The following is a 27,625-nucleotide window of genomic DNA, read 5'->3' as shown; positions in this document are numbered from 1 at the left end:
GCCTCCCATTTTTGAGTCAGCCATTCCTCTGTGTTTGGCGGCACAAGCCAGAACAGTCTACATTGTACTGCTGCTTTTGAAGCGGAGTACTGATGCCACACACCGCTTAGTTTTTCACCTCTCTGGAAATGATACAGAAAGGTCACATCGAAATGAGAGGAAGAATCTGAGAGGAAGAGGAGTGAGTATTCGGTACACCTGAGAAGCGGAGAGGCAGAGGGATGGATGCGTGAGTTGCTGGAAGACGCCACGCAACCCAAGCATTGATATGCATGACAGTCTCACAGCCAGTGCATCACTGACTGTTACCGGCACAGGAACGTGTCGGATAACTTGCAAGTTTTCGCCCCAAAGGACTCAAGCGGAGATTTCTGTTTGACCTGGCCTAACCGTGAGTGGGGGAGCAAAATCAACCTGAAAAGTGGAAAGGGAAAAGAAATTGATATTTCACCGTTTGGCGCGGGTGACTTTTGGGCCACACACGCTTTATGTGGAGGCACCATGCCGACATCCAGGGGAGGCAGGCTGCGTCGGAAAGGATGTTCCCTGGCCAGAAGAACGCAGCGGCAGGCCACAGCGGCATGGAGGCTCCTCTACAGGTTGCTTTTCATGGTGAGCAAAGAGGAAGGCAAATTTGTGCAGAGCAGTAACCGCCACCACCACATTGTTAACCATTTGACTCGTCTTAAGTCGTCATGATGCGTTGCACTCCGAGGCCGCTACATTCGGCACATTTGCAAAATCAAGAGAGACAAATGTGACCTTACAATGACAATAACTGTCAGGATTGTTAAATATTAAGTCAGTACTACATTTATACTTGTGGTTGTCGTTTGCAGCCAAGGGGAACTACACAAAATCAAGCTTCAATTTCTTTCTGCTTTTAAAAGAGACATTTTTTCACATTAACAATTTTATTTCATTGTTTATGTTCTTTATAAACATGTGTTGTTTCAGCTGGTGAGTGTATGTGCCAGTTGAAAAGGAAACATGCGAACCAGGATTAGTTAGTCGCCCTTCCTATTTGTGACTCGCGACTGGGTTGATGTTGTGCTTTCGGAATGAACTTTAGAAATTAGGAGCAAAAAGAGGCAGAAACATGACGGCGCGGTCAGCTGTCGGCGAGAAAAACCTGGAAAGGAATTCACTGCTGTGCCGCCAGGCTTTTCTCCCGCTCCTGTCCGCTGCACTTAATGGGTTATTTGGGCGAGCTGTCAGGCTGCGCCGGTAGAAATGTTGTGGGGCAATCACATTTTTTTTTTCAGTTGTGGTTATTCAGGGGTCCTCACTTTTTCTCTCTTCTCTCTCACTCTCTTTCCATTATGCTCCAAGGGAGAGGCCTGGAAGAAGTCGGGCACCTTCTCGTCACGCTTATTAATCATTCCTTCCAACCTCACATGGCAACCAAACAAATTCATGTGTGCGACTTGAATTTGTTTGTTTGTTTGTTTGTGAGAATTAAGTCAACACTTTGACAGCGTGCCACCGGACATACACGCGTTCTTGATTGCGGGCCTCCATTTCCCCAGCGGTTCAAACAAATGGTCGCTGTGACTGTGTTCCGTCTCCACAAGCGCTCTTCTCGTTTAAGGCTACTGGGCGTCTTGATGAATATCCCGCTCGGATATCCTTCAACCTCCTGTTTTTCACTTCAGGCAATCTCCCCCGTCCTCCTGCCTGATTGAATATTGTGTTGGTGTGTGGCGCTGTGGGCGGCGGCTGCAACGCTGTATTGGAAATGCTGTGCGTCCGCCTGTGTGCACCAATATTTTTTTTTTATTTTTTTTGAAGCGTTCATGACAAAAGGGGGAATGAGCACATGAAACAGCACTATGGATCCTCAATGGGAGGATTGTAAAGTTAAGTTTCCCAGCAGTTGAGATGTGTGTGAATGCAGTATAAATGATTTATACATCCACTTTGAAAATAAAACTGTGCTGACTTCTCCACGAGGCAGAGAAATTACGCTCTCATCCACTTTCGTATCGGAGCACATGAGCACGTCTGCCGAGATGCCATGCGGTCGCCTATGACGTGCGTTATTTGTGTTCTTGGTAGTCAAATGTTTCTGCTAATGGATACGAATCTCTGGGCACACGTGCGGCAGGATACGGATGTCATATAAGATCTCTGCCATGATACTGGGTGTAAAGCTAACCCAGAGCCACCCACACAGGCCTCCCGGTGCACATAACTATTTTTATTTTAGAATCCAGGGAGTCTCTCAGCCATATAAAATAGCCTTTATGGTCCAGTCAAATGTAAAACAAAACACAAATGAATGTTGTGAAAAGGAAATTTGCCATTTTGATTCAGCATGTGTCATCCAAGCAAATCCCAACATTTGTAGGTCTGAAGCTTTCGCTCTGAGAGAGTCCTTAAAGATCCCCCTGGTATGGTTATATGTCAAAATTGTGAGCGAGCATGTCCATATGCAACACTTGTTTTTGTTTTTTTTTTGGGAGTGGGGGTTCCTATCAGAAGACTGATACATATCTGCACTCATAATAATGAGCCCAAATGAAGTGGGCCATAAAAGAACACATCCAGACGTAGCACCTCCTTGTCTTTCCTTGTAGTGTCTCTCAAACGGTCACAGCCACATTTCGGCCCTGGGGAGGCCCGCGCTACAATGTGTGTGTGGACTCATTGCAAGGAAGTGGAAGGGAGGGGGTGTTGCATTAAAAGCTGACACTGCTCTATGTCCTTTTCAAGTGCTGAATGACTTGGGACAAGCGTTCACACGCACCCTTCAAAAGTGACGCCTGCAGTATGGGACACATTGATCCGCGCGCATGACTGTACCGCCTTCAGCTGTGAATTCCACATTGAACGCTTACATGTGCAATATTTTGAAATATCTACCCACCCACACAGGCGCACACAGGAAAAGCAGAGTGCTGACCACGGTGGTCCTCCCGCCCACTGTGTCACCGTGCTGCAGATTAGAACACTTAGGTGACCTCTGCAATAATTTTACAACACACCTTCTGGAAGCTTTTCATGACAACGTCAAGACACGTTTGAATAGAATGTCGCTTGGAATGTAATCTACTTTTCAAACGATCAGCACGGACACCGTATTTGGCCTGAAATCCAACCATAATTAATGTGCGCATCGCTGCAGTCAAGCTTGATGCTCACGATCGAGCGTTTTGCTGAAGTAGCGGTTCTTCAACCATATTAAGAGGTTGATTTTGATGAAGTATTATACTCACAACTGACTTGAAATGCACATGATAGGATGGCAAAGCAGCATCTCCCACTATGTAATCTAGAGATAAGTATTGTCGTTATTATATATATATATATATATATATATAGATATATATATATATATATATATATATATATATATAAAACATTTCTCATCAATTGATGTGGCACAGTCCCGCATAACTAAACATGATGGTTTTAAAGGCATCACGGCGGCGATATCCAGTCATGTCTTTCATCATGTAATTTTGCACTGTAATGTCTTTGATGCAAATCTAATAAGAAAAGCAACTCCCCGTTATGCTTCTAGTAGACCCATGGGGATTTACTTTGCATGTACATTGTAGGCATCTTTATTTCATAACTGTGGCGTTACCATGCGGGGAATGAGTTATTCACTGAATTTTTGATACAGCACTTGTATTGAATTTCATGAGACTGTACAGCTCTACCTAATGTTGTTTTGTCAGTGAATTTGTGTGCACACATACCGCCGTACAAATATATAATTCCCATTTTATCCATCTGATAGGTATGTTGTCATCCATAAATTGAACTCAACCTGTTGGTTCCCTCTACAGAGCGTGGACACCGTGTGCAACCTCTACCAGTCCTTCCAGGAGGGAGACGCTTCAGCAACTGGCGGCCCCATGGAGGACCCCAAGGAGTCGCCAGTGAAGCAGGCTGGCGATTTAGGTCCAGGCTCGAAGGGAGACGGCACCATTCTCCGGCCCTGCCCCAAGCACATGAGTGGCACTGAGCGGTTACGCAAGGTCATCCAGGAGCTGGTAGACACAGAGAAGTCCTACGTCAAGGTGAAAATTGAGTCAGTTTTTTTTTCCCCCCTGATTTAACCATCAACAGCTAATTAAGTGAGAAAGACAACCACAAGGGAAACAATTAGCTGAAATAAACACATTATGGCTTTTATTAAGAAACTGATTTAGGTTTTGGAATTTTTAGGCCTCTAATTTGATATATTGTGCACGCAAGATGTTGCACATAACAAGCGTGCCTCTCCATAGAGCACCTCCTACACATCCTCATGTCGAGCCTTAGTCATCTTCTTCCCACCGAATCATTTTTTTATTTGTCAGTGTGACCTTTTCTTCCCTGACACCCATTGAACAACCACATTCAGGATCTTCTTGTCTCACAATGGTAATCATGGCTGACAGTATTCCTTCCCCCACCCCGCCTTCTTCATCTTCTCGTTTTTCATTAACTACCGTCCCTCGTGCATCGCTCCTCTTCATCCCGATTTTGTAGCTGAGTCGATTGCATTTTTAACATGCGTTGGCACAAGCCTGTTAGCTCAGGTCGGTGCTGTGTGCAACAATCTCATGTACTGTCGCTTTACGAAGAGGGCGCTCATAAAATTTTTACATAACGAGAATACCTCCGCTGATAACGAGACAAGCTACCACTTTAAATCCGTTGCGAGGTTGGCTGCGTGGGGGCATGCGGGAGTGTGGGGTTGCAAGAGATGGTTAGACGGAGGGTTGAGGTGAGGGGGTGCTGGAGACTTGGAGGTCATGAAATGGAAAGATGAGAATTGATGTGAGGATGAAGGAGCCTTTAAATGACAGGCACGTCCAGGAGAAAATGTATTCTTTCCGCTAACCTTCTTTTTGGCTTTTCTGTGCAGGACCTGGCTTGCTTGTTTGAGATCTACCTTAAACCCCTACAAAATGAAACTTTCCTCACGCTGGATGAGGTAGGTGGACAGAAAGTGTCTGTTTGAATTGGGAAGCTTGAGTTGAGGCCAAATACAACGTGAAATGCATCGAGGTGTTTATTACCCCGTGATGATGAGGAGGAATCCAGACAGGCCATATCTTTCTCATTACCACTGTCGATGCCTACCTGACAAATTAGCATTCCCCCATACGATGATGACCTTCACAAAGGGACGTGCCTGCGAAGGCCACCTTTTTCAACTAACCTCCTATACTGCAGCATAAGAAAAAAGAAAAAAAAAACTTTAATTGATCCCCTAAGGACAAATGGGATTTACAGTCAGCTGTCGATCACGTGGACGTTTGAGTTATTTGTCCGATTGTTATGTGTGGTGAAATAACGGATTTCAAGACTTGGTAGCAATGAGCATAGAATACAGTTTTACTGCTCTCTCTACAATAGACTGGTGCAAAATAAATGGAGCAAGGTTTGCCTAAGCTGACAGAGTTTATCAATCTATCTCCATAACATTGCTCCATTCATTTGTTCAGGATTTTCAGCTGCTGGACTGCCATTAAATGTTCACACGTTATCTAAAATTAACATTAACTGGCGAGTGTGAACATTCAACGCATTTCTTGTGCACTTGTGCTATCTGTGTCTGTTACTTCCCAAAGTGTTTCACATGCTGACTATTCTTATGACATCGATATTTTTGCTACTTACGCATATCTCCTGGCTTGTGTCAGTTATGACCTAAAATCCTGAAGGTTTCTTCCAAGAAACACCGGTCGATAGGCCACTCAGGACTAGGCAAATTAAAAGACCATAATGAGACTGTCAGAGAAGCGCCCAGACACAAAATGGACAAGGTCGCGCTATCCCCTGAATGGCTTTTAATGAAGGTGACCTGACCCTGGATGTATGGGTCAGAGAAAAAAAATGTGTAGGTATGCGTGTATGAGTGCGTGTCTTACATTTAGAGCAGAGCCATTGCTTGTTCCTTAAGTGCCTTTGTAAGTGATGGCGGCATCAGAGTGGAGGTTTTACTGCACTCCAGGGTGCCTGTCTGACTTACTGTTATGAATTACAAGCCCTCTCGGCCTCCTCCCTACCTTGCATTTCCCTCAATGTGTCCCTCTCGTCTGTCTCACACTTCACTTCACCCCCAATTTTTCGCCTTTCCGTGTTTCCTCCCAGATGGAGAGTCTGTTCGGCAGTCTGCCAGAGATGCTAGACTTCCAGAGGGTCTTCCTGCAGACGCTTGAAGAGAGGATCGCTTCCTCCCCTGATTTCAGCACGCTTGAGACGCCCTCCCAGTTCAAGGTTAGATTTTGTTATCATCGAAATGGCAAAAGATTTCAGGGAGATATCACTCAGTTGGACTTCTATTGAGCCACCTCCGCAAGAAGGAAGGTGTCAACGCTGAGTGCTTGAGGTTGATAAATAATGGAGACGGCGAGGCACGAGGTTTGCCGGCTGATTTATAGGCTTGACACGACATGGCACGGGGGTCTATTGATCGCGTTCGGCGGTTCACTGGTCAGATTGTGAGGTGCTGAAAGCCCCGCTATACTCGAGAGGTGAGGTGAGAGGGAGAGGACAGGAGGACAGAACGCTCCGTCTGTCTCCCAAGAGAGGGAGGTTGGGAGCATTCTGCTCACAACTTTTCCATGTTCACACTTTCCTTGTCATGCGTTGTGCCTCACCTCGTCTATTTGTCCGTTCACAGAAGCTTCTGTTTTCTCTCGGGGGTTCCTTCCTGTACTACGCTGACCACTTCAAGCTCTACAGTGGCTTCTGCGCCAACCACATCAAGGTCCAGAAGGTCCTGGAGAGAGGTACTACATAGTGATAATAGGACTGCCATAAAACGATGATTTTTGCTCGTCGACTTCTCAACAACAGTAGTCGTGATTAGTTGAGGAATCGCAGCATATGGCATCAGCAAGCAGCTTACATATCCATCATTAGCTTCCAGCTTGAATTCTTTCAAGTATGTGCAAATTAAAAACAAGAAAATGAAGATGATGGTACATTCATTCCACTTAAAGATTGGAGCTTGCAGCAGCATTCCTGACAAGTTTATAAATGATGGTCCAGATTAAATTGAAGGCGATACTGTGGCGTTAACATGCTGCTGCAAATGTTTAGTGCATTTTAAAATTAGCAGGGGGAGTGTATTTTTGGCACTCTAACGTCGTATATCATAATGAACCGGGTTATGCGTGTTTTATTGTTACGTGTTGGCGTTGAGAGGTTGTGGCCAACCTGTCAAGTTCTTTTACTTTGAGTGCTCCTGTTTGCGAGTGTGGGAGCGAGAGAGACGGCGAGCGAGGGAGTGCGTGTGCTGTTCGTGTTCCGGCGTCGCTACCGCCATTCACTAGCTGTGCTTCGGTTGTTAATAAGCGCAAATTCACTGACTTATGCCTCCATAATAGATGCTACAATATATTACTTTAACCAAACATGACATTGTTATAGTGTTACATCAAACACACACCATGATTTGTGCGCGCTAAGGCTCGATTTGAGACAGGACATTTCCCTATGTCAGAAATTGAATCAGTCAACAGCCCCAACATGCTTTCCTTTCACCACCGTGTTGCCATGACGGCAGGTTTGCATAGCATTAACTATTTTTGGGGGATGGAATTTGCTCTTAACTTTTGGACTCTGTTGCGAACACAGGTGAGCCATGACACTAGCTACAGCGCTTCTATATACATCACCGATGACGCGGCTTAGCTCCGCAAGTGCGTCACAGACAGGCAAACGGCCAGCAGTAAAGGAAGAAAAACAAAACGGCAGCGAGAAGAGGACTAATGATGACATCAACTATTAAATTAGCCGCCGGCATAGTCGTGACTAGTCTACTAATCTTGACAGCCCTAATTGGTTATTGGAAAACTACACACACACACACACACACACACACACACACACACACACACACACTGGCTACAACATTAGGTACACAAGCACAATCTTAGCAGGTGCATTTTAAATCAGTAGAGCTTAAATGACATCAGAGAAGAATCACTTTAAGCAATATCAATGGTGTAATGCCGCGATTGTGGTTTCAAGCTTCTAGAAATGCCCAGAAGGTGTTCCTTAATATTTTGATGACCTTTTTGGATCACAAAATGCAACCCAAAAAATCCTGGTTCTCCATCTTCTATCTCGGCATCGTTGCAAACTGTGTTGCGTCAGTCACACCTGACAGCACCCCACAGTCTCAGGTGGAGGGGCGGGGGCCTCTTTCGGTTGCAAGAAGGGAGACTCTGCTTACCACTGTCATTTCATGATCCACGGTTACACAACTAAAAAGATAATCACTCTGTTGCAAACAGATGAGGGCTTAACATTTGGATAAACTTCAAATTAACCTTCTAAATACCAAAGAATACGCAGCATGCCCCGGACAACGTAAGAGAGATGATATCTCTGCATTTTCCTCGGAATGTGAGGGAGTAGACATTTCAAAATGATTTATACTGGTGATCACGCTGGCCTTTCCAACGCTATTTGGCAGCGCTGTAAAGAACTCTTAAGAGCGTTTGCCTCTTTGCCACCAAGGTTAGAAGAGGTCGAGGGGTCATTTTGCCCCACGATCAGAATTACATGGCACATTTCTCAACGTGAACCGCGGGGCATCTAATCGGATTAAACACCCAGACAAAGTGTCTGATAGCTCAGCATTACGGAGAGGACAATCACGTGCTGTTTATACAGTGCCGGTAATGGGAGCGATACTTAATGTACTGAAAGCAATGTTGAAAGGGTCGTGAACATTTTAAAATAAATGTTGCAGAGCACTTTCAAACAAACGCAGTTGCCTACAAAGTGCTCTACATGGAGCAAAAAATAGCAGAAAGGAGACAGTTAAAACAATAAATGAATAACATAAAAAGAGTATAACACCACAACACCCGAAAACAGAGTCTCAAGCTGTCAAACGCCAAGGAATGAAAATGTGTTTTAAGACCAGTTTTAAAGATTTGCGGAGAGAGGGGGGCTTGCCTCATGTATAGCGGGAGGTCATTCCAAAGAGAGAGACCGGCAATGGAAAAGGCTTGATCCCCTCAGAGCCTCCGCTTAGTCCTCCAGTAGTGTCTGCTCCGCACCGGGCAGGTCCATCAGGGGTGGAAGAGCTCAGACAGGAAAAGGTCGGACAAGGCCATTTCAAGATTCAAAAACAACTTAAAAAAAAAAACAACTCTAAAATGTACAAGGGAGCCAGTGAAAGGATTGGACTGTCCATCCGTCAGTGTTTAATAAAAAAGGTGCACCACGTTAGGGATTGATGACCTTTTTTTCCCCAAGCCTAAATCACCAATTAATTAGTTACTAACTATATACAGTATATATATTTTTTGTTGTTGGGGGTGCGGGGGCGCGACCCTGTTATTGACGAAATCAAGAACAAAAGAGCAGCAACGTAGCAATGATGCTATGGCACAGCTTTTAAGCATGTACTTATCCCATCATGTTTACATTTTCGAAGGTTTGCAATGACATCAATAAAAGTCCCAAAATCTCCCCCCCCCCCCTTGGGTGACAGCTTCTGTCAATCATACACAATTTCCAAGGGAAAAGCTACTTGAGATGATGTACGTTGTCATTGTTCTTAGAAAAGTAACACAAAAAATACTCAACAAAGGCTATGTATGAATGATGACATGTATTTGTGAAAATAATCACTGGTGCGCAAAAACATGAGTGGAAGGTTTATGGCACCACCTTTAGTCAGAACAGGAGCCACAGGGTCCGTGTAGCCTATTTCTGTTATCACAGCCTTAAATGCTTGTCTCTATGTTATGTTAGGTCCAAATGATCCAATCTGAGAATAACACGCACATAATTGCACAGCGCAGCACTTGCTAACTCTGCATACAACGTGAGTGCAAAGTGGAGTAGTGACTCACGCCACTGCCTGATCACATCCAGTTGATCCAAGGACACCCAGGAAGTCTGTCAAGCCAATCCAAAGCAATGGATGGCTATCTCTGCCGTCTTCGTCACCTCCCTCCTCCTGACATTATACCACAGGCTCGCTTCCTTGTTTATTTGTCGACTCGTTAATTGCCTGCCAATTAGTCCGGGAGATGTCAACTGAGCTGCCTGTCTGCAGCTGGCAGTGCTGTAATGAATACATTAATGCCCCCCTACAATGCAAGCGTGTTGCTCAAGGAAAATATGTGTCCTCTATTATCACTTATATGCCCTCTCTATTCTGATGGCTGTGGCGAAACTTTTTTTTTTTTTTTTTTTTTTACAGCAGGATTAATTAAGAGACTTGATTAGTTGCCTAGCATCAAAAACAAATGTAGCAGCCATGGCAAATGAAGGTGAAGTCTACACTACCTCCCGCTGGAGTTGGGTTATTGCACTATGACTCTGCACTAGAGTCACCAGACTGACTGACTGCATGATGCAACAATACAGTGAAGCACTGCACTAGTGAGGTGCAGTTCCCCACCTGAGAAACGAATCCTTGCCTCCGCGGCGGCAAATAAACTACACTTCAAAAGGCGGGCGAAGCGCAAGCGGAGCAAGAGAGAACAGAAGAAGTCAGTGCTAATTGCGAAGCTAATGTTGTGTTGCCAAACACGAGAAAAAAGTGCTTTTGGTGTGTAGTCCACTTTTCACAGAAGTCTGGCTGCAACCACATTTAAGTGGAAAGCAACCAGCTCCAAACAGGGTCAAAACGAGCAAAAAATAGTTGCTGGATAGTTACGTAGGCTACTTTGTGTTTGACAGCACCCCAGATGCAGACGCTGGGTTGTTGTGCGCACGCCGTTGTCTCACGGCTAACCTCCGAGAGTTCCCCCCTTTTAGCTCGTGGTTACAAAATGTACGATTCTGAATTGAGCGGGATGACCCGCTACGCATGCAGCCCCACTTAGCAGCATATTGAAGGATCCACTATTACCATGATGTACATATGACGCGTCGATTCATCACCAGCTGCCTTCTACCTCAGCTCACGAGCCACTAATTAAACTTTGGCTGCCTGTCAGGCTGCTGGTGACATCATCGCTGGCTCAGCCCAGGGCCGTAACGATTCATCAAGGCTGAGGGCAAACACAGCCAATCCACTATGTACAATTGTGGCAATCTCCCCTATATCATCTATATGAAATCGTTTTTACAAAATAACAAATACAAGCATATAATGTAATATAGCTTAATATAATTGAATAGCACAAATAAGTGTGCAGTAGTAATTTTTCCCATTACATAATACAGTATACTATAATAACTTTCCCTCCCCGATGTTCTTCACATAATGTTAAAAATATTATTCTAAAAGTGGATTTCTATGGATTGGCTTTTCTCTCTGGGCATCTTTTTCACTTTTTTACCTTGTTTCTGATCATCAGTGAGCTTCTGCTGCCGTCTGAAAATGGGCATGGATGTAAAATTTGGAGTGATTTGGAATCAGCATTTTAGCACTCTGAGCTAAGTTTATAACTTTGAAAAAAAAATCCAATTTCAAAAAAAAAAAACTCACTTGTATAGAAAAAGGATTGAACCGTAAAGTATTGAATCGGACCACACTGTGAATGTTGTGTATCGTTGCGCCCCCAATATATGTGCATATATTTGTATGAGTATATAACACACAGAAATTTTTTGTTTTTTTTTTTTGTTTGTTTTAATGTGAGTGATTCTACCCCAAATTACTAGCAATTTGGTCTCTATTTGTTTTGAAGCCAAGACAGATCGGGCCTTCAAGGAATTTTTGGATGCAAGGAACCCCACAAAGCAGCACTCCTCCACCCTGGAGTCTTATCTGATTAAACCAGTGCAAAGAGTTCTCAAGTACCCCCTGCTGCTCAGGGAGCTGGTCTCCCTTACTGACGCCAACAGCGACGAGCATTACCACCTCACAGGTAGGTGTGCGGATTTAAAGCTGTATTCACACACGGTATATAAATAAATACGGGATGCTCTTTTGGCGCTTGCCATTCAGTGCAGTGCTGCCCGTGTTTTTTCAAAGAGTTGATCACTGCTAAGACTTTGTTTTGTTGGTGTGCCCGTGCAGAGGCGCTCAGGGCCATGGAGAAGGTGGCCAGCCACATCAATGAGATGCAGAAAATCTACGAGGATTACGGCACAGTCTTTGATCAACTTGTTACCGAGCAGGCCAGCCACGATAGAGAGGTACGCACATACTTTACAAGTCCAATCTTATAAGCTGCCCAATAGGAATGATTAGTCCTCTTTATAAAAATGAAACGTCAAATTGCATATTCCCAAAAACACACACACACACACACACACACACACACACACACACACACACACACACACACACACACACACACACATCACAAATCTGCTTTGCCACTTGGTGCTGTTTATGCTGTCTTCTGTTCTTTTGCCTTTTGGGTACTGAATACATTTACAGATTGATAGAATATTTAGTTGGTAGGCTTTGCAGTAAAAATATTCAAAGTGAATGTGCAATAATATTGGTCCATGATGTAGGAAAACGTGTGCGTAAACATAGTCACTCACTACTTGTCGTCTGTTGTTTAACCCTTTCAGGGACAGCGGTGACTACAGTGGACAGCTTATTATGTTATCGGGTTAGGGCGCATCAAAAGGATAATGGGCATATATGATAGAAAACTGATTTTTCAAATGATTGTATACACACATTGGGTCTCTCGGATGCCTGTGTAAAAAAAAAAAAATAAACATGCTTGAGTTATTTGCCCAGCTCTAAAAATGTGTCTGTGAGCCAGCTGTAAATCTAACGCCATTGTTCGTGCGTGTCACAGGTCACCGAAATCTCTATGGGGGAGTTTCTTCTGCATTCCACTGCAGTCTGGCTCAATCCACACCCGTCATTGGGCCGCATGAGGAAAGACCCCGAAATGACTGTGTTTGGTAAGTGTGCCTCCTCCGCTGTCGATTTCCATATAATTTTCACAGTTGGTCGGCTATCTGAAGATAATGATGCTGAGTTTTGATGGACACGGTCACAGAGTTAATGAGTTTTGTTGTTGTTGGTGGTATTTTTTTTTTTTTTTTGTGTGGTTATACTGCTCTTTTTCATTGGATCGCAAAAGATCAGCGGTGTGCCTAATGATGTGACCAGTGACTGAGGCTACATTTACACTACGAATGCCAAGGTTACAGACTTAAAAAAAAATTTGTAAAAAAGCTAGTCGTTATAAGTTGATCGATATCTTTTTTTTCTCATTCATGTTAATAAGTATACATTATGCAGAGGTGTACTTGTAGCAAGTTTATCATAGACAAATTTACTTTTCACGACAAATTTGAACTACTTACAGTCACGGCAGAGAATGGGGGGGGGGGCAAAAATGTGTTTTCTTCCTTTTAGTGGCATAACAGAAAATGATGGAGCACATGACAAAAATGTAAAATGACCGCTATCCTGACCTGCAATGTTCCCTGAATGGTCAACTTTCCTATGAATGAACCAAGAAATTGGCTTGTGACCACTTCAGGGTGTAACCCGCCGTGTCGCCCAAAGACAACTCCAGCGCATAGCCGCAACCATATAGTGAGGATAAATAGATAAATGTAAAAAATGTATTTGTTAGGGTTTAATCCATTTAAACACCATGACAATTGCAGTATTATACTGAAACAGCCTCTTTTCGACTTCAAGTTTGCATCTAAAATGCCTCTGTGGAGGCTCCCCCTTCATTCCACTTCCCCCAATGAGGCATTCGGCAGAAGCAAAGATGCTGAGTGTGATTTTTTTTTCTTGCCAGTCTTCAAGAAAGCAGTCATATTGGTCTACAGGGACAACAACAAGATGAAGAAGAAGATGGTGAGAGGCTGCGCTCGTGTGCTTCCACTTGGCATAAATGGTATCAAAAACATAACGTTAACATTCTTTTTTTGTTTGTTTTTTTGTGTGTGCATGCGCGTGCGTGATCAGAATAACCCCCGTTCAGCGCTTTCCCATGGTGATCCGGACCCATTCAAGTTCCGTTGGCTCATCCCTCTGTCTGCACTCCAGGTCAGGCTGGGAAATACAGCAGGTAAGACTGTTAAGGTACACTTTGGAATTACCCGTGTTGGATGAGCTACTTGGGAAATGTCGCGAGTTAAGCTGCAAGTTATTCTATTTGAAATGATGCTTAACTAAAGTGAAACTACGGATCAGCGAAAGACAGCAAGCTAAGATATGATGAAATGACAAAACTATCCAAGCAGCATCAAAGATTTTTTTTAAAGGTCAAACCAATTTAATCATGTCTTGGGAAAAAAAAAAACATATTTTTCAGTAACAACTCAAAGTTCGACTTTTCGGCCTCATTTGGCTTCCTCTCCAAATTCCCCATGCGTGCGCACACACGCACACCTCAACAACAATCATCTGTTCATAAACAGTAATGGGGTGGGGGTATTTGCAATACATTTGAATAGAAAATACATTTTTATCAGGTTAATCAGTGGCATAATCGACTTTAAAAATATTTGATGGTGTCAGCCCTGCTCCGCAGGGCTGTGTTTGTTAGCCGTCGATGTTTACTGACCGAGTTGCGATGACTGGCCTAGTATGTATGTGAAATAAAGTAGCTTCACTCCTGAAAAGTTTTGCGGTTTAAAACGGCAACGTCTTGACCACGCTACCGAGAAATCTAGTTCAACTAGCCATGCCTGGATTGGCCACCCAATCTTCTCCTTTCTCATTTTCTCCCAAAACACACCCCTCAGCTCATTCCCCTTGGCCACACGCACGCACGCTACTTTAGAATTTTCTATTCAGCTTCCTCTAAAACGATAAAGCATTTTAAGACTTAAGGATTAAAACTCGCTTTTTTTTTACTCTTGCTTTCTCTCAGGACCAGGCACAGAAAGCGGCTGCATCTGGGAGCTGATTCACTGCAGGTCTGAAGTGGAAGGGCGACCACAGACGGTCTTTCAGCTGTGTAGCAGGTCAGACATGAAGCTGGTACCTAATGATCCGAGACCAGTGTTACGCAGACCTTATCAAGTTTTCCCAAACAAACACGATTCAAATTGTTCTCATATTTGGAAATCTCTCCAATTAAAATCTCACACATTTTGACAACTTAAGTGCTGAAAGTCCGACTTGAGGATCAATATCTGACATGTGGCCACAGAATGGGTTGAACTCAGAAATAAAAGAGAAGATACAGGTTTTGGAACAAACCAAACTGCCCCCCCACAACTCCTTCCCTCGTCAAGGCTTTACATTGTGACATTTCTCTCAGTTTGCACGGCGGCGGGAATGAAGCTTGCCATCATGATGGAAAGTCCCATAATGCACTGAGAAATTGGGATCAGACTGAATGAATGTCGGTGCTATACTTCTCTCTGGGGACACACTGGAACTCTGGCAGCAATCCCCTTAATCTCCATTTCGACTCTGAAAATCATGTGTCGATCACGCTATGTGCTCAAGCCTCCTCGTCTGTGCCCCCCCCCCCCTTCCCCCAGTGAGCCAGAGAGCAAGCTATACATCATCAAGGTGATCCGCTCCGTCCTCAGAGAGAACGCCAGGAGGAACACGAGAGGCGAGGCCAGCTTGGAGCGTGGCTGTAAGGAACGAGTGGCAGCCATGCGCACCGCGGCGCCCTTTGCCGCCAGGATGGGTGAGTGACGCAAAGCGCCACTGAAAAAACAAATTCCCATAGAAAACAATGAATAGGGGAATAAAGTAGAGCAGGGATGGGCAACTGTCAGCCCGTGGGCAGCATGCGGCACCCTGATAGACCCCTTGACAAACCCTCAACCTCAATTCTTAAAAAAAAGACAAAAAACTGAATATTTAGTATACGTTTTCTGTAAATAGCAGTAGAAATGGGGGGGTGGGGGGATGTGAGCGTCTGGATGGTAGAAGTGAAAGCAATTAAAATAAACCTGATAATAAACCCTTTACACACCATCTATCCATCCATTTTCTGATCCGCTTTATCCTCACAAGGGTCGCGGGGGGTGCTGGAGCCTAATCCAGCCGTCATCGGGCAGTTGGCAGGGGACACCCTGAACCGGTTGCAAGCCAATCGCAGGGCACACAGAGACGAACAACTGTCCGCGCTCATACTCACACCTATTTAGGGTGTTCAATCAGCCTGCCGTGCATGTTTTTGGAATGTAGGAGGAAACCGGAGGACCCGGAGAAAACCCACGCAGGCATGCCGAGAACATGCAAACTTCACACACAGTGGAATCAAACCCGGTACCTCGACACTGTGAGGTCGACGCGCTAACCACTGGACCACCGGGCCTCCCGGAATTGGCACACCTTTCTCCAAATCTGCCCAAAATGTAGCATGTTTTTCCTTGGTCGTTGAAATCGCTCACGATGTATAAATTAGTAATCAATCATTTGGTGTGTTATTTCATTTCCTTACAAACTAACCAAGAGGTTGTAATGCTTAATTTACATTGGGAACTTTTTAATTCAGCGGCAGCCATTTTCAGACCCTCATTTATCTACCATGTGCGAGGGGCAGTTAAAAATGCGTACCTGGGATTGAATGTCTGGATTCTTCAAAGCGGTAAAAATACGTCCAGCATCAAGATGGCACCATTCAAAAAATGTTCATATTCGTGACAGCTCTTCTATTGAATCTTCCTAAAAATAGAGTTAAGAGTACAAAAAGCATCGATTAGCTGGCAACGGGATATGTTTGTTTTACAGTAGCAAAGTGCACAGGAGCAGCATCCAAGAAGAACAATCTCAAAGAATCAACAGTGAAGAAAACAATCATGTACATTCGTTAGCAGAATAAGAGCAGCAGCCAATGTGTCAACAACAAATCGTAATGTGCAACACGATACGTTCAGTATATAGCGATGTGATGTGTATTCATGAACAATCCAATATGTTTGACAAGAATGTTGTATTTTCCTGGGAGCTATTCCACAGAAGAACTTGCAGGAAGAAGAGCATCTCCTCTTTTTGTTCTCTTTTCAGCCCTTCAGGTGGCTTAATGTGTGAAGTGTGAAACGCACCTTTACCAGATCATATCTTGACTTTTTAGGTCATAAAAGACTTCAGGGCAGTGAGCTGTGTGTGTTTTGCTTAGATAAGAGGCCCATGTATGACTCACATGTCCATCTTGATCGCAGGCTCCTCCAGGGCTTCTCGCTTGTGTCGGCAGCCGATCGGCGAACCCCCCGCTCAGTCCAGGAATCTCAAATCGGGAACGGACTCGGATCAAGGCAGCCTGAGTAGTGGCACCTGCGCTCCCCCGCACCTGCTTCCTGTCCAGGAAGGCCCATCCGGGTCGTTATCAGGAACTGACGCCCAACCCGCTCCCGTCTCAGTCAAGGAGTCCGACATTCTCAGCGACGAGGACGACGACGGCTTCAGCGAGACCGCGAGCGCCAAGAGGGACACTCTCGACGCTCAGTTCTTCCAGTTAAAAATCTCAGAGGAGCCCATGCTGACGTACGCGGCCGCGCCCCGCGTCCCACCTGAAGGCGACCCCCCCGAGACCCCCACCAGGCCGGCAAGAGACCGACCCGGCGCGGCAAAGAAAAAAAGCAGCAGTCTGCGGAGGAGCGAGGGGGCGCTAGTGTGCATGAAGGAGCAAAGCGGCTCATTGGACGCCCGCAACGATGCGTCGTCCTCGCCATCGCCGCCGGGCGTGTTGGACCTCAATGCACTCCTGGAGAGAGAGTTTAGTGTCCAAAGTCTGACCTCGGTCGTCAATGAGGACTGTTTCTATGACACGGCCTTGGAGAGACCGCAGAGAGCACAAGACCACAAGCCCAGTTAGCGCTCAGCCAAAGCACACGCCCGCTCAGGCGGCAACCACCAGGCGAGCTGATTGGTTTGACAGATTTTCGAAGAGGGGCCGCTGAGCAACCACAAGTGCATTTGATTCAGTCTGCTGTCACATTTGACAACTAGTACAGCATACCCCCAGCCCCAATATTTGTAGTTTGGCATTTGCGACTTTGCGTCGTCGCTGATTTTGTTCAGTTTTGTGGAGTACAATACCAAGATTGATTTGGCGCCGTCCGCGACATCACGGTTTCAGGGAAGTATGTTGACGCTAGTTGAGGAGTCTCAGTAGGGTCTTTGCTACTATCATCTGGCATCTAAAGGCAAAGTTGTTGTTTTTTTCCCTCAAACAACAAATTTCAAATCAGAAATACTGTAGTGGCAAGCAAATCTTTGACTCCACACTGCGACCCAGTTTTCACGGGGGGTCAGGAACGAGCTGTGCAGAATTGACACAAAAAGGTTTGCCATTGCCAGTGGGGGCCACAAGATGACGACTAAGCACCATCTTTCTATTAGACAAAGTCGATGGCCTGACTTAAGTGAAGTTCCTCGCCTCACTTCAGCCTAGTTTCTTGGTGCCAAGATGCCACAAAATGGCACCAAAGCAATATTTTTATACTCTACAAAAACGGGTGAGAATAGGTGAGTTTTTCCAGTGAATAGTGCAGGCTAGTTTGCCAAAAAGTAAGAGATTAATTTTGGCGGCGAGGTCATTGTACAACTGTCGTCCAATTTTGTGGCAAAAAAAAAAAAGATTTTGAGAGAACAAATGCTTGTAAAACCGGTTAACTAATATTAGAATGTTAGTATGGTTTGATGTTATAGAGTAAAGATCGGTTCCATTCCACCAAAACAGTGAAGTCGCTACATTTTGTTCGCTAACTAATGGGGTGGCCAAATGCGGCCCCATATGTGGCCCCGCAGCCTTGTGTTTTACAGCCATGTTTTCAAGTCTCTGAGCAGCGTGGTGCTACTGAACAGGTTTTTGGGGCTCGTACCCGGAAAACCGTGAAAGTACATCCATTTTTGCAAAATGTCTGATTTCCTTTTGATGATGGTGGGACCATGACCTGCACCAAAATTGAGTGAGGACTTGCATGCTTGGCTTCCCCACCGTGCCCTTCCTCAGGATATGTCGCCCACTGGGGCCACAACAAAAGCATCTCAGCCGCGCATTCCAGCCATCCTCCCTTCAACTCCTGGCTGATTGGCATTTGTTTTTTTGTGTTTTGTTTTTTTTACACCAAACTGGAGTCTTTCTCTCAAGAAAGTCCCATCAGTCCTAACAGCTTAGGGTAGCCCACGAAGGTAGAGCCAGAGGGACAGTAAAAAAAAAAAAAAAGTAAACAATTTATTGGAGAATGACTCATTAGGGGTTCTTTTTGCTTGTTTCCCCACAGAGGTTAATACTATGCATCGACAGAGTTCAGAAGAAAATGCTGTCAAGAGCGGTGAACATGTGGCCATGATACGCTTCCATGATCATCAATAACACGACCCCACCACATGTCAGTAGCCGCATATGCAAAAAAAATAAAATAGGTCAAACTATGTGTGAATCTCCCCCCAATTAATAATGGCTGACTGAGTTTATTTTTAATGAAACTAGGCGGTTTGAAAGAAATCAGGAGTTTGGGGCACGTTGCTTTCACTTTCTATTCTGTCATCTTTTTTCCTGTCACCTTTAAAAATAGCTGACAAGGGCCACAGTTGAAAGTAGACCGAACGATGAAAAATGATTGAAGATTTCAAAGAAGGAAAATGATGGAGCTTTGATATACTTTGGGACACACAAGGCCTCGAGCACTCACGGCCACATGTTCACTCAAAGCAAACGATCCAAAGACCTGCTGCAGTCACAAATAAAATCTTTTCCTTCTGTATTTTGTGCACTAAAGTACACTGTTTTGCCGACATGCTTTAACTATTTTTCTGTACAGGTTTTAATGTTATTAATACCGTTTTTATTTATTACCTGAGTGTCGATTGATTTTGTGGGAAGCGTTTTTGGGTGGAAGCCTTTCAGGCATTTTAAGTTGGAATTATTTTGCAAACACCAGAAAAACTTTTAAAAAAGGCGGGTTGATCATTTTGTTGTGCGTAGCCTTTGGGATCATTGCTGATTTGTGTGCAGAGGAATTGTTTGAAATAAGGCTGCTTGAATGATTCGTAAAAGCAATATTGTTTTTTTCCAACTATTTGTATGTTTTTTTTTATGGGTCTTGTGTACATACTCTTTTCTATCTTGTTTATTCTTTTTCTACTTGATACTGTACAGTTCAGAAATGAGGCAGGAATTAATTTGCAGCAAATAAAAAGATTTGGGGTTTTTGTGGGGTTTTGTTTGGGATTTTTTTTTTGAGCAACATGGATGGAATTGAGGTACTATTCTGAGGCAATCCACTAAAGACAGTCCATTCTTACCAAGCCTTCAATGCTAGCATACCAATGAATGTGAATTCCTCCTCCTGATGGAATTGTTTTTGAAATAAAACTTTTATCTGTGAATGGTGCCTGGAGAACATTGCTGTCTTGGACTGCAAGTGAGTGTGCGTGCGTGCGCGTGCATTGTACATTAACTGCCTAGACAGGTGAAGCAGTTCTGAGAAAAGCTTTCGTATTGCTTTTGTCCCTGTGGCGACAGTCCTTTCATGAGAACATCAGTGGATGTCATAACATGCACAATTCTCCCTCTGCAGTACCTTGTCTGTTATCCTTTGGAGGAAAAAAAAAGTAACACCCACAATTTTGCAGGAGTTTGCTTTTGTTACAACACCTGCTTTGGAATTTAAAGCGACTCATTACATGAACATGAATGCACAAACCATTCTCATGGTGCGTGGGTTTGATATTGACACACATTTGTCACCATTTTTTTTCTCGAATGCAGACTGCGAGACAGCAGAATAACAAAACGTTAAACGCTTGCTGGAAGCCACCCGGGAATTCAGTGTTCTTTCACGTTCCAGACACCCGTCGCACCACTCGTAATGTTAATCATTTTCTTCAATTATGTTTTTATGAGGACGGCCTGGTAGTCGAGTGGTTAGCACGTTGACTTCACAGTGCAGAGGTACCGGTTCAATTTCAGCTCCGGCCTTCCTGTGTGGAGTTTGCATGTTCTCCCCGTGCTTGCGTGGGTTTTCTCCGGGTCCTCTGATTTCCTCCCACATTCCAAAAACATGCATGGCAGGCTGATTGAACACTCTAAATCATAGGTGTCAAACTCAGGTCCTGGAGGGCCGCTGTCCTGCATGTTTTCCAAGTCTCCCTGTTGCAACACACCTGATTCAAATGAACAGGTTCAATGTCAGGCTTCTGCAGAGCTTGCTGATGATCTGATCATTTGAATCAGGTGTGTTGCAACAGGGAGACTTGGAAAACATGCAGGACAGCGGCCCTCCAGGACCTGAGTTTGACACCCCTGCTCTAAATTGTCTCTAGGTGTGAGTATGGGTGTGAATGGTTTTTCGTTTCTGTGTGCCCTGCGATTGGCTGGCAACCGGTTCAGGGTGTCCCCCGCCTACTGCCCGAAGACAGCTGGCATAGGCTCCAGCACCCCCCGCGGCTCCTAGTGAGGATCAAGTGGTTCGGAAAATGAATGTTTTTATGATCAGGGGAAGGCAAAATCAAAATTGCGCTTACATTTTGATCAATTGCCCAATTACAGCTCGAACTCCTCGACTACATATCAATCTGTCCATCCGTCCATCCATCCAACTTAACCTCGTGGGCCACAACTACACTAAAGCTCGCGATGAGCAGTGAAATAGGAAACGCTGTTACCAGGCCAAAAGTCAAAATACATCGATTATGTATATTATGTACCAAATTAGTGTATTTCTGAGCATCATCGCGATCCAGAAAAATGACACAGCGTTGAGAGCTGTATGACCTTTTCCCCTAAATAAAATAGATATAAATGATTACTAATACAGGGTTCCCACGCTTCCACTTGCTTTTTACTTGTGGACCTTTTAAGGACTTTGAAGGCTAATTTAGCCATTTGTTAAGGACTTTTTCTCCATTCAGCAGGGGATTCACGGTGGATTTAATGAACAGAAAGCCACATATCACTGAGCTGGTGTTCAAATCATTGCTGCCAAAGGAAGGGCACATCTTTAGGGGCAATCAGATAACCCTATTTTTTGACATGCTGTTTGTCAAATTGGCCCGAAATGACCGGAAGTGATCACGTGATCATCATCGGAACTGATTGGAGACGGCGGGAAAAGCAGAGCGGGAACCAGGAAGGCATGTAGCCCGACAGCGGAGTTTGAGGGGAAGGGCGCCAGGCGCATTTTCCGACAGAACTATGAATTGGAAGGGTGGGGAAAATGACATACGCAAATGAAATGAACACCACAGATTAATTTTTAAGGATTTTTATTGATTTTCGAAGCTTTCCCTGAAAATTAAGGACAATTAAGAACGTAATTTCATGTATTTTTATGAACTTTAAGGACCCGTGGTAACCCTGGACTGTTCATGACTTGCCTGGTAGTCGAATGGTTAGTGCCTTGGCATTCTGCTGCAGAGGTGCAGGGTTCGAGTCCAGCTTTGGCCTTCCTGTGCGTTCTCAAAAATGTCCGTGCATTTTCTGATCCTCTTCTTCGCACCATTCGTGCTCACACTCACATCTATGGCCAATGTAAAGTCTTGGTTCCTCACCTGACTCGTAGTCAAATGGTTCGTGCGTCCGTGTTGTCCTGCGGAGGTGCAGGGTTTGATTCCAGCTCCAGCCTTCCTGCGTGTTCTCAAAAACATGTAGAGCATTCATTCCCTGCCTGGTAGTCAAATGGTTATTTCGTTGGTCCCGCGCTGCCGAGGTGCAGCGTTCGATTCTGGCCTTCCTATGCGTTCTCAAAAATGTGCATGGCCAAATCCATTTTCTGATCCTCTTCGCACAACTATTCGAGCTCACACTCACACTAAGAAACAGTTAATAAAACACCTGAAAAAACATGGTCGTTTTTTTTTCGGCCCAAAACGCCTTGCGATACATGGTCGTTTTTTTCGGCCAAAAATGGCTTACTGTACAGGGTTGTTTTTTTCGGCTAAAAATTCCTTACTACATGGTCGTTTTTTTCAGCCAAAAAGGCCTTACTTTACATGGTTGTGTTTTTCGGCTAAAAATGCCTGACGATATATGGTCATATTTTTCGGCCCAAAATGCCTTACTCTCCATAGTCGTTTTTTTTTCGGCCCAAAACGCCTTAATATACATGGTCGTTTTTTTTTTGGCCCAAAACGCCTTACTATATACATGGTCGTATACATGGTCGTTTTTTTCGGCCAAAAACGTCTAACTATACATGGTTATTTATTTTCGGCTCAAAACGCCTTACTATACATGGTCGTTTTTTTTCGGCCCAAAATGCCTTACGAAACATGGTCGTTTTTTTCATCTAAAAAGACCGAACAAAACATGGGCATTTTTTGGCCAAAAACGCCTTACTATACATGATTGTTTTTTACGGCTCAAAACGCCTTACTATACATGGTCGGTTTTTTTTCGGCAAAAAACGCCTTCCTATATACATGGTGGTTTTTTTCGGCCCAAAGTGCTTGACTATACATGGTGTATATACATGGTGGTTTTTTTCGGCCCAAAGTGCTTTACTATACATGGTGGGTTTTTTTCGGGCCAAAACGCCTGACTATACATGGTGGGTTTTTTCGGCCCAAAATGCCTTACTATACATGGTCGTTTTTTTCGGCAAAAAACGCCTTACTATATACATGGTCATTTTTTCGGCCTAAAACGCCTTACTATACCTAGTCGGTTTTTTTAAAACGCCTTACTATACATGGTCGTTTTTTTCGGCAAAAAACGCCTTACTATATACATGGTCATTTTTTCGGCCTAAAACGCCTTACTATACCTAGTCGGTTTTTTTAGGCCCAAAACGCCTAACTATACATGGTCGTTTTTTTCGGCCAAAAACGTCTAACTATACATGGTTATTTATTTTCGGCTCAAAACGCTTACTATATATATTCGGCCAAAAACGCCTTACTATACATGGTCGTTTTTTTTCGGCCTAAAATGCCTTACTATATGTAGTCGTTTTTTTTTCCCGGCCCAAAACGCCTTACGAAACATGGTCGTTTTTTTCATCTAAAAAGGCCGAACAAAACATGGGCATTTTTTTGGCCAAAAACGCCTTACTATACTGATTGTTTTTTACGGCTCAAAACGTCTTACGAGACATGATCGTTTTTTTTTCGGCCCAAAATGCCTTACTATACGTAGTCGTTTTTTTTTTTGGCCCAAAACGCCTTATGAAACATGGTCGTTTTTTTCATCTAAAAAGGCCGAACAAAACATGGGCATTTTTTTGGCCAAAAACGCCTTACTATACTGATTGTTTTTTACGGCTCAAAACGTCTTACGAGACATGATCGTTTTTTTTCGGTCCAAAACGCCTTGCTATACATGGTCGTTTTTTTTTTCGGCAAAAAACGCCTTCTATATACATGGTGTCTTTTTTCGGCCCAAAATGCTTTACTGTACATGGTCGTTTTTTTCGGCCCAAAACGCCTTACTATATATACATGGTCGTTTTTTTCGGCCCAAAACGCCTTACTATACATGGTGGGTTTTTTCGGCCCAAAACTCCTTACTATACACTGTCGTTTGTTTCAGCCCAAAACGCCGTACTATGCATCGTCATTTTTTTTTCAGCCAAAAATGCCTTTCCATATGTGGTCGTTTTTTTTCGGCCTAAAACGCCTTATTGTACGTAGTCGTTTTTTTTCGGCCCAAAACGCCTTACTACATGGTCGTTTTTTTCGGCCCAAAACGCCTTACTATACATGGTCGATTTTTTTTTTTCAGCCAAAAATGCCTTACTATACATGGTCGTTTTTTTTTTCGGCTAAAAATGCCTTACTATACATGGTCGTTTTTTTCGGTCCAAAACACCTTACTCTCTATGGTCGGTTTTTTTCGGCCCGAAACGCCTGACTATACATGGTCATTTTTTTCGGCTAAAAACGCCTTACTATACATGGTTGTTTTTTCGGCCCAAAACGCCTTACTATACAGGGTCGTTTTTTTTTCGGCCTAAAACGCCTTACTATACGTAGTCGGTTTTTTTAGGCCCAAAACGCCTAACTATACATGGTCGTTTTTTTCGGCTAAAAATGCCTTACTATTCAGTCTTTTTTTTCGGCCCAAAATGCCTTACTATACATGGTCGTTTTTTTCGGCTAAAAATGCCTTACTATTCAGTCTTTTTTTTCGGCCCAAAATGCCTTACTATACATGGTCGTTTTTTTCGGCTAAAAATGCCTTACTATTCAGTCTTTTTTTTCGGCCCAAAATGCCTTACTATACATGGTCGTTTTTTTTCGCTCCAAAACACCTTACTCTATTATGGTCGTTTTTTTTCGGCCCGAAACGCCTTACTATACAGGGTCGTTTTTTTTCGGCCTAAAACGCCCTACTATACGTAGTCGGTTTTTTTCGGCCCAAAACGCCTCACTATACATGGTCATTTTTTCGGCTAAAAACGGCTTACTAATCATGGTTGGTTTTTTCGGCCCAAAACGCCTTACTATACAGGGTCGTTTTTTTTCGGCCTAAAACGCCCTACTATACGTAGTCGGTTTTTTTCGGCCCAAAACGCCTTACTATACAGGGTCGTTTTTTTTCGGCCTAAAACGCCCTACTATACGTAGTCGGTTTTTTTCGGCCCAAAACGCCTCACTATACATGGTCTTTTTTCGGCCAAAAACGCCTTACTATACATGGTCGTTTTTTTTCGCTCCAAAACGCCTTACTCTATTATGGTCGTTTTTTTTCGGCCCGAAACGCCTTACTATACATGGTCGTTTTTTTCGGTCCAAAACGCTTTACTGTATATGGTCGTTTTTTTTTGGCCCAAAACGCCTTACTATACAGGGTCGTTTTTTTTTTCGGCCTAAAACGCCTTACTATACGTAGTCGGTTTTTTTCGGCCCGAAACGCCTTACTATACATGGTCGTTTTTTTTCAGCTAAAAATGCCTTACTATTCAGTCTTTTTTTTTGGCCCAAAATGCCTTACTATACATGGTCGTTTTTTTCGGCTCAAAACGCCTTACTGTACATGGTCGTTTTTTTTTTTCGACCAAAAATGCCTTACTCTACATGGTCGTTTTTTTCGGCTCAAAACGCCTTACTGTACATGGTCGTTTTTTTTTTTCGACCAAAAATGCCTTACTCTACATGGTCGTTTTTTTCGGCTCAAAACGCCTTGCTATACATGGTAGGTTTTTTTCGGCCAAAAACGCCTTACTATACATGGTCATTTTTTTCAGAAAAGCTTTCCCTGAAAATTAAGGACAATTAAGAACATAATTTCACAACTTCTTTTTTTGGGATTTTTATTAACTTTAAGGACCCGTGGGAACCCTGTAATATATCTTGACCCATCCACAAGAACAGACTTTACACAAAAACATTTTATTGTAAAGCTGACACTGTACAAACACATGAGCTGTTTTTCATCAAAACTGACTTTAAAACAGTCCAGAGTGGCTTCTCACAACACTGCACACATTTATGGTTCTGATCTCTTGTCCTCCCAAGTGACAACATCACACTGGAAACCAAACAAACAAATGGATCTGCTGCCGCCATGTAATTTATACCTCATCAGGGTGAACATGAGCAAGCCGTGAAACACGGCCACCATTGGACCAAGCTCCTCTTTATCGGTTCCTTCAATAAACAGCCTCTTGGAGCCAATTCAAAAAATCCATGGTGGTCACACTAAATTTTGACACTTCATGTCCAATTTGGACATTTTCACTTTGGGGTGTAGTCACTTTTGTTGCCAGTGGTTTAGACATTTGTGTCGTGTTATTTTGAATGGACATGAAATTTACATGATTTTATTCCAGTTCAACATTCCCTTCTTTATATTGCAGCATCAATTTCTTCAGTGTTGTGCCCGGAAAACATAAAATACTTGAACAAATGTGAGGGGTGTACGTACTCACTTTTGTGAGATAATGTGACCATTTTGCATTTTGGGCAATCTGCTCGTTAGCTTCCAAAAAAACAACCAGTCGGTACTCTTGGATGCGCGCAAAACAGTGTCAAAAATGCACGCCACTGCCAGGTGGAAATGTCAAGGCTACAAGAGCTGCACTAACTGAGCCCTGCTGGGCTTTCTGCTCTTTGTCCTGTTCTGTTTGGTCACTCGGGGCTTGGCGCCGTTCCCCTCGGCACGGCCTTCAGTGTTGCTCTCTGCTTGTCAAGGTGTTTCAGCCGGAGCTCTTCTCGGAAGTCATAGCCCAGCAGAAGCGGCTCCCGGGCGCACATCTCAGCATAGACGTCCGCCAGCGCCTTAATGTGGGGGATGGTGAGTTCGATGGGGCGCATGGTGGGCTCCACATCCGCCTTGCACATCAGCTCCTCTGTGAATGCGTCGCGACGCGCCTCGGGGAACAACATTCTGGCAGGAGGGAGAATCCAGACGAGATGCTTGGATATTTCAACGATCATACATGTTTCATGTTCAAATAGAAGGAAGTAGAGTACTCACTGGTCAACAAATGTTGACTGAATATTTTAACCAACGATGCAAATAAAATGTTTTCTTGATTTCTCTTGTGATGATTCAGAAAATGCCCTTGTGTTTTTCCTCTCACACATCAGGTTTCCATAACAGATAAGACCGTATTTTCCGCACTATAAGGCGCATCTGAAACCATTTAATTTTCTCAAAAGCTGACAGTGCGCCGTAAAAATCTGATGTGCCTTATATATGGATCAATATTCAGATTTCTTGGACGTAGCATTTTAAATGTTCTATAAAGCGCTTTGTTCCAGCTGCAGCGGTTGTGAAGACTCTATACAAATAAAGCTGCATTGTATTGTATTGGATTGCCTTTAGTGTAGCTCCCTCTAGAGGATGCATAGTGCATCCGCTATTGCAGTTTCTATTCTATGCGCCTTATAATGCTGTGCCCCCCC

The 27,625-nt window shown here is 43.9% G+C and overlaps 1 protein-coding gene across 4 annotated transcripts in view; it reads left to right on the top strand.

Moving 5' to 3' along the window:
* Positions 1-20,164, top strand: part of tiam2a (TIAM Rac1 associated GEF 2a) — a 66,390-nt gene extending 46,226 nt beyond the window's left edge. For all 4 annotated transcript variants that reach the window (XM_019887114.1, XM_019887110.1, XM_019887113.1 and 1 more), the window contains 12 exons: positions 3,798-4,031; positions 4,865-4,933; positions 6,097-6,222; positions 6,629-6,737; positions 11,616-11,795; positions 11,948-12,066; positions 12,690-12,798; positions 13,656-13,714; positions 13,826-13,928; positions 14,736-14,829; positions 15,355-15,509; positions 16,993-20,164. In XM_019887114.1, coding sequence (XP_019742673.1) covers positions 3,798-4,031; positions 4,865-4,933; positions 6,097-6,222; positions 6,629-6,737; positions 11,616-11,795; positions 11,948-12,066; positions 12,690-12,798; positions 13,656-13,714; positions 13,826-13,928; positions 14,736-14,829; positions 15,355-15,509; positions 16,993-17,645 — 2,010 coding nt within the window. In that variant the 3' untranslated portion in view covers positions 17,646-20,164. The remainder of the gene's footprint in view (positions 1-3,797; positions 4,032-4,864; positions 4,934-6,096; positions 6,223-6,628; positions 6,738-11,615; positions 11,796-11,947; positions 12,067-12,689; positions 12,799-13,655; positions 13,715-13,825; positions 13,929-14,735; positions 14,830-15,354; positions 15,510-16,992) is intronic.
* Positions 20,165-27,625: the final 7,461 nt, after the last annotated feature.

Source organism: Hippocampus comes, unplaced genomic scaffold (genome assembly GCF_001891065.2).
Source record: "Hippocampus comes isolate QL1 unplaced genomic scaffold, H_comes_QL1_v1.1 scaffold176, whole genome shotgun sequence".
Taxonomy (NCBI): domain Eukaryota; kingdom Metazoa; phylum Chordata; class Actinopteri; order Syngnathiformes; family Syngnathidae; genus Hippocampus; species Hippocampus comes.
The sequence above is the reverse complement of the archived record's forward strand: the minus strand, read 5'-3'. Positions and strand labels throughout refer to the sequence as shown.